Source organism: Cavia porcellus, unplaced genomic scaffold, assembly GCF_034190915.1.
Source record: "Cavia porcellus strain 051 isolate PalLab524CR breed Dunkin Hartley unplaced genomic scaffold, mCavPor4.1 scaffold_23, whole genome shotgun sequence".
Lineage (NCBI taxonomy): Eukaryota > Metazoa > Chordata > Mammalia > Rodentia > Caviidae > Cavia > Cavia porcellus.
The window spans coordinates 41685249-41691248 of record NW_026947506.1 but is presented as its reverse complement, the minus strand read 5'-3'; the positions used below and the strand labels follow the sequence as shown (position 1 = coordinate 41691248).

General features: G+C 42.7%; 1 protein-coding gene across 1 annotated transcript in view; it reads right to left on the bottom strand.

The window, feature by feature from the left end:
* Positions 1–203: 203 nt before the first annotated feature.
* Ywhag (tyrosine 3-monooxygenase/tryptophan 5-monooxygenase activation protein gamma) overlaps positions 204–6000 on the bottom strand; it is a 28895-nt gene continuing 23098 nt past the window's right edge. Inside the window, exon 2 of the mRNA XM_003470113.5 lies at positions 204–3601. Within this exon, the coding sequence (XP_003470161.1) occupies positions 2945–3601 (657 nt within the window). The 3' untranslated portion in view covers positions 204–2944. The remainder of the gene's footprint in view (positions 3602–6000) is intronic.

Genomic DNA, 6000 nt, shown 5'->3' with positions numbered 1-6000 from the left:
TAAGCAAGCACTCTTCCACTGAGCTTAACCCAGAGCCCTTGGTTTTTAGGTCTAGTTCCCAGACAGTCGCTTTATAGTACACATCGTCTGAACCAGCACCCCCTCCAACCTCATTCTTTGGCAGGAGGAGGAGAGAACACCCACACCCAATCAAAAGCAAGGAACAAATTCAACTCATTAAATGAAACTAAGCAGCACTGACATCAGATCTGTAAGTTTATTTGCTCAATGTACGACAGCTACATAATGACTCACATTCATGATATTCCATCACTGAGGAAAACTGCTAAGAATGGTCCGTGTGCAAAATAATTCCTTAGAGAAACACGGAGTTGGAAAAATAATCACTGATTAGACCTTAAAAATAGTTCACTGCATAACATGACAAAAAGCACAAAGGCTCATTCAGAGAACATAGTCTATGTTCTCCTACACTGTAATAGTTATAGTTTCACCATGACAAACACCAGACATTAAGATTAAGCTAACACTGGTGTTTCTTTTGTCCCCCCCCTTAAAAACAAAATATATAACTGCATGTCACTATAGCAACATCCAAAACAGATCAATTTGTTACGATCACTATTTGGTAGAGCAAACTTTACCCCCAAAAGGAAAAATTAAATTAAAAAAAAAACTTTAAAAAATTTGAAGACTTAATTTTTTTTTTGTCATAGGAATACATAACACCTACAGTATAAGTTAATAAATTTCAAGCTACTGTATAGAAATACAACACTAGCATGCACAATATTGTATCAATAGAGTAATGGAGGAGTAATCATTTCACTGGAGAGACAGTATCATAGGCAAGTGCATTTCTTTAAAAATAAAGAAAAGAAAGAAAACCATTCAAGCTGCTTAAATACCAAGTCTCCCATTCCCTCTTCAGTTCTAGTCCTCTGGTATGACTTTATCTTGCATTATTCTAAAAAGCAGCCAGAGCCAAAGCTGAAATTTAAAAGAAAAATAGGTTTTGTAATTCCAGTAAATTATTTTCAAATGCTACAAGAAAGGACACAACACTGTGCACCGGACATGAGGAGAAATCAGGGGAAGCCCACCTGCCCCCTCTGCAGCCATGCGACAGGTCCTACTGTGATGGCATGAGGCAGCAAAGCTATCTCTGCTGCTGAGTCCTTCAGGAGGCTCCAATGACAGGGACTTGAGCTCTAGCATGAGGAGGGGCCCTCTGAGGAAAGTCATGCTGGGGAATTTGTGCAATGCTACAGAATAAATTGAGTCTACAGTTGTCATCACTTCTCTATTGTCACTGTCACCTGTATCCTGTTAAACATACTCATTCATAATTATAGGTTTGACTTCAGTATTACTCACACCTCCCCTTGCCTAAATAAAACAAAGAAACAAAGCAAGTCAGGTATTGTTACCTATCTCGGGAGTTCACATGGTTAATGATTTTATTTAATTAAAAAAAAAGAAAACCACTAAGGGAATAAAACTGCACATACAACATGCCAAGGATCATGTTCACAGACAGATTTTCCCAAAATTTGAATGAGGGACCCCAGGGCTAACTGACAACAAGGCCTAGAGGAATAGCAATGTAGCTTCCTTCAGACTGCACACTGCACTGGCTGCACAAGAGAAGTGAATCTCCAGCTTCTATGCTTTCACTGAAAAAAGAAAAAGTAAGAGGAAAAGTTTTGGTCAAACAGGAATTAAGTATTTACTACCTGCTAATGATTTTAATGATCTTCCTACAAGAACTTGGGGAGGGCGTGTTTCAGGAAGGAAAACCTGACACACTTACGAGGCTCCTGAAAATAAAGATGTCGGCTAGTGGAGCTCTTTTGGGTTTTCTACCAGCTCAGTTTCTAGCACCTGACTTCCCACACTGCACCAACTTTCTGGAGCCGACCACCCAGCCTCTTCAACCCGACAGCCTGCCGAGCCCCCTGCGTGCTCCATCGGAGTACAGCAGGGGAGACCCAGTGCAGAGGGAAACAGATGGCAGTGTGATCCCTGAGGAAGGGGCTGTGGCCGCTGAGAAAGCAGGAGTCTTCAGAGACACCAACATGAGATAAATGACATACAGACCTGAATTTTCTGTTTTGTGGTGTTTAACATTTCTATTAAAACGATTACTAACTTTTGTGGTGGGTTTACATTAAGAGGGAAAAAAAAAGACAAAAAAAATCCCACAGCCACCTGCTAAGCACCTATTAACCAAACCTAAAGAAGCTTTGATTCTCCTCAGGCAAATCTTTTAACCTAGGAGACAGACAGCAAAACCAACCTGGATACAGCTGAATAAGGATGGAAAGCCAAAATAACTAGCAAAGGAAAATCCACAATCAATGGCTTGATGTCACATATGGCTGTAATGTAGAAATACTGTAAACTGCAATTTAGTGTTAATACTGTCACTAATCAGACTTCAGAAAACCGGCCAGGCCTAAACCACAAGGGTAAATGAGTATACCTTATGCTCCAAGTCTGCCTGTCTGGGATTTAAACTATGCCATGTCAGGTAGAGTACACCTTAAAGAAATGCACAGCTAAAACAGAGGAGAGAGAAAAGTACCCAAAACTTAAGACAAGAGCATATGTACATAAAATTCTTACTGGAACCACAGAACTCACTGAATGAGGGCCATTCCATTTATGTCTTTTCGTCTTAAACCCCTATCATCTATCAATAAGTTAAATTAAAGACACAGCTCCACTTGCATGAACCTACAGAACAGTCCGTATGCCTGTGTGAGGCTGCTACTCTGATACCAGCACAGCTAGCCTGACTTTCCACTAGTGGTATTTTGGCAAAAATGTCAAAGAGGCGATCAAAGACAGGACAGGTCGTGGGTTTCTCCCTGGGAAGGTCAGCCCTCCCTTTCCCTCCCCCACCCGACCCCAACTCATGGGAAAAAAATAAAGACTGCAGTAGTAGCATCAGCGTGCGCTGCCAGTCCACCTGGGGGCCTTAATTGTTGCCTTCTCCGCCCTCGTCGTCTTGCTGATCACTTGTCCAGAGCGTTAGGTTGTCACGGAGGAGCTGCATGATGAGAGTGGAGTCCTTGTAGGAGTCCTCGTTCAGAGTGTCGAGCTCGGCAATGGCATCATCGAAGGCCGTCTTGGCCAAGTGGCATGCTTGCTCGGGGGCATTCTGGATCTCGTAGTAGAAAACGGAGTAGTTAAGAGCCAGACCCAGTCGGATGGGGTGGGTAGGCTGCATGTGCTCCTTGCTGATCTCATGGGCTTCGCTGTAAGCCTTCTCAGACGACTCCACCACAGTCGCCCTCTTCTCTCCAGTGGCCACTTCAGCCAGGTAGCGGTAATAGTCCCCCTTCATCTTCAGGTAGAACACTTTGCTCTCGTACTGGGTCTCGCTGCAATTCTTGATCAGGTAGTTATCTAGCAGGCTCAGCACATCCTGACACACTGCCTCCAGCTCCTTCTCAATTTTTTCACGGTAAGCACGAACCATCTCTATCTTCTTCTCGTTGCCATCCGCAGATGTCTTCTGCTCAATGCTGCTGATGACCCTCCAGGAAGATCGGCGTGCCCCAACCACATTCTTGTAGGCTACAGACAGGAGGTTTCGTTCTTCATTGGACAGTGGCTCATTCAGCTCTGTTACCTGTGAGGAGAAAAGAATAAAGAACTGTTAAAGACCACATAAACTGTCCACCATATTTACCTTCATGCCACTAAGACACAACAGATCTATCTATCCACTGATCCAAGTGACTAACAGAAGGGGAAGCTGTGTTACATGAATGAAGAGAAGGGCATGAAGGTGAAACAAGTAACAAAGATGGGAAAAGTGCAGCTGGATTGATGGTTAAGTGAACCCCAGCTTCCTGCCAAGTGAACAGCTTTGCACACACTGTTCTATGAAAGAACTGTCAAGTATACATAGGTCCTAAGCACAAGTCAAAATTCACTTAAATTGCAAAAGGCCAACAGACTGTCCACACAGCATCACATCTATACCAACCAATCGTAGGGATGTTTAAGTAGAGATGGCTTGCTTAGACACCTCAGCAAGTTTCCGGGTAAACAGAGGGACCGAGGACATCTTCCTAACCTTAACCTCTCCACTACACGCCTATCCCTCATTAAAAGTCAACTTCAGGCTGACTTTCAATGAATAAAGCCGCTTCTCTGCTTGTATGTTAATACCAGATGAAATAAAGATAAGCCTCAGAAAAGAAGTCAAAACTGGGGACATGGGATTTTGTCTGATCACTATTTTAGCAACTTGGGGAAACATCTATTTGTGGCCATCTCTGACACTACAATTAGCAGTACAAAAGCAGAGAGAGATGAGCAATGTACTTCTGCGCTGGGGAAGCCATCAGGCATAAACGCTTTTTTTTTTTTTTAAAGTTCCTGTCTTTGTCATTCTCAAGACTAGTCACATCTTGAAGACACTAAAGCAACATCAACTGAGTGTTTTCTAACTACCACACCAACTTTTATAAAGACACTGAGTCGCTAACACTATATTCAGTTAACTTGGATTTATGTGCTATCACAGCCATATGTCTGTGACACACATATAAGTGCCTCACAACCACTGAAACTGACTACTGGGCCTGGGATGTAGCTCATGTGGTGGAGCACTTGCCTGGCAGGTATGAAGCCCTAAGTTCAATCCCCAGTACTGCAAAAGAAACTCATGGCTGCACAAGGACAGCATTCTTTTATTTCTACTCCCAGGTCATATACCATTATTTGGTCAATTGCAGTTTCTATTGTGCCTAAGCTTTAACATATTGAGCCAACAGCTAATGCGCATGCAGAAACCCTAGATCATTCCCTGTTTTACAAGCCCTATAGAAGACCACGTATCTCCCAAGACTCATCTTCATACATAGCTATGTCCTAGTCCTAACAAGTCAACTGTGAAATACCATACTTCCACCCATTCCCACATTCTTCTGCCCTCCTAAAATATCCGCTAGGATTCCTGCCTGCCAAACACTCACAGGACCATCGAAACCAAAGTGAATACTCATATTCTCTGAAATTTTACCACCCTACCCTCCTACCTACTCTTGTAGGTGAACAGGTTATTCTCTCCTCTATGTCCTCATGCTCTCAGCATAGGTCTACCTTGGCACCTACTCAGCAGACCTCTGAAGGAGTCTCTAAAAAGATACACAAGGGGCTTGGGATTTAGCTCAGCAGCATAAGCGCCTGCCTTGCAAGCAGGCAGTCGGGAGTTCGATCCCTGGTACCGATAAAAACGAAAAAGACCAAAATAAATAAATAAATAAACAAAAAGATACACAAAGCCTCTGGGAGCAGAGGGCTGTCTAAGAAAATTTTCATTTGAGTCATTTCCTTCATATATATATATAACTGGAGGGGGCTGCCTGATGCTCAATGTTTTAATCACTAATTTAAATGCTATCAATGAGGAGATGAATAAAAATTAAACCCAATCATGGTTTTAAGTTTATTATAAGCAACCTATACTTATTCTCATGATAAACTGGTATACACACAAATACTGCTTAAACTGATGACTTTTTTAAGTTAACTTTTACTGTACGTTACTGATTATCCATTGTAGTGCTAGAGAATAACCCAGAAGAACAAGAAAAAGTTTCAGCCAAGCATGGTGGCACATGCTGTAATCCCAGCACTCAGGAGCTGAGGCAGGAGGATCATTGGAAATTTGAGACCAGCTTGGGCTACCAAAGTGAGCTCAAGGCCAGCCTCAACTACATAATGAGATCCTGCCTCAAACAAATCAAAAAGAAAAAACCAGGTTTGGTAATGTTAGAATTCAGAGTAGAAGAGGTACCTTTCACTCCATGACTCCCTGTACTACCCTCTCAGGCAAGTACCACTTTTCCTGCAGGAATAAGGGTGTTTCTCGTCTTAGGTCCAATTCTTCCTACCTTTACTGGTTCGTTTTTGTTGTTGTTGTTTGGTTGGGTTTTTTGGCACGGGGCACTTCCATCTCTGAGCTAAGTCCCCAGCCCTCCTACAGTTACTGTTTATCTCACTCCTGCTGAGTCCTGA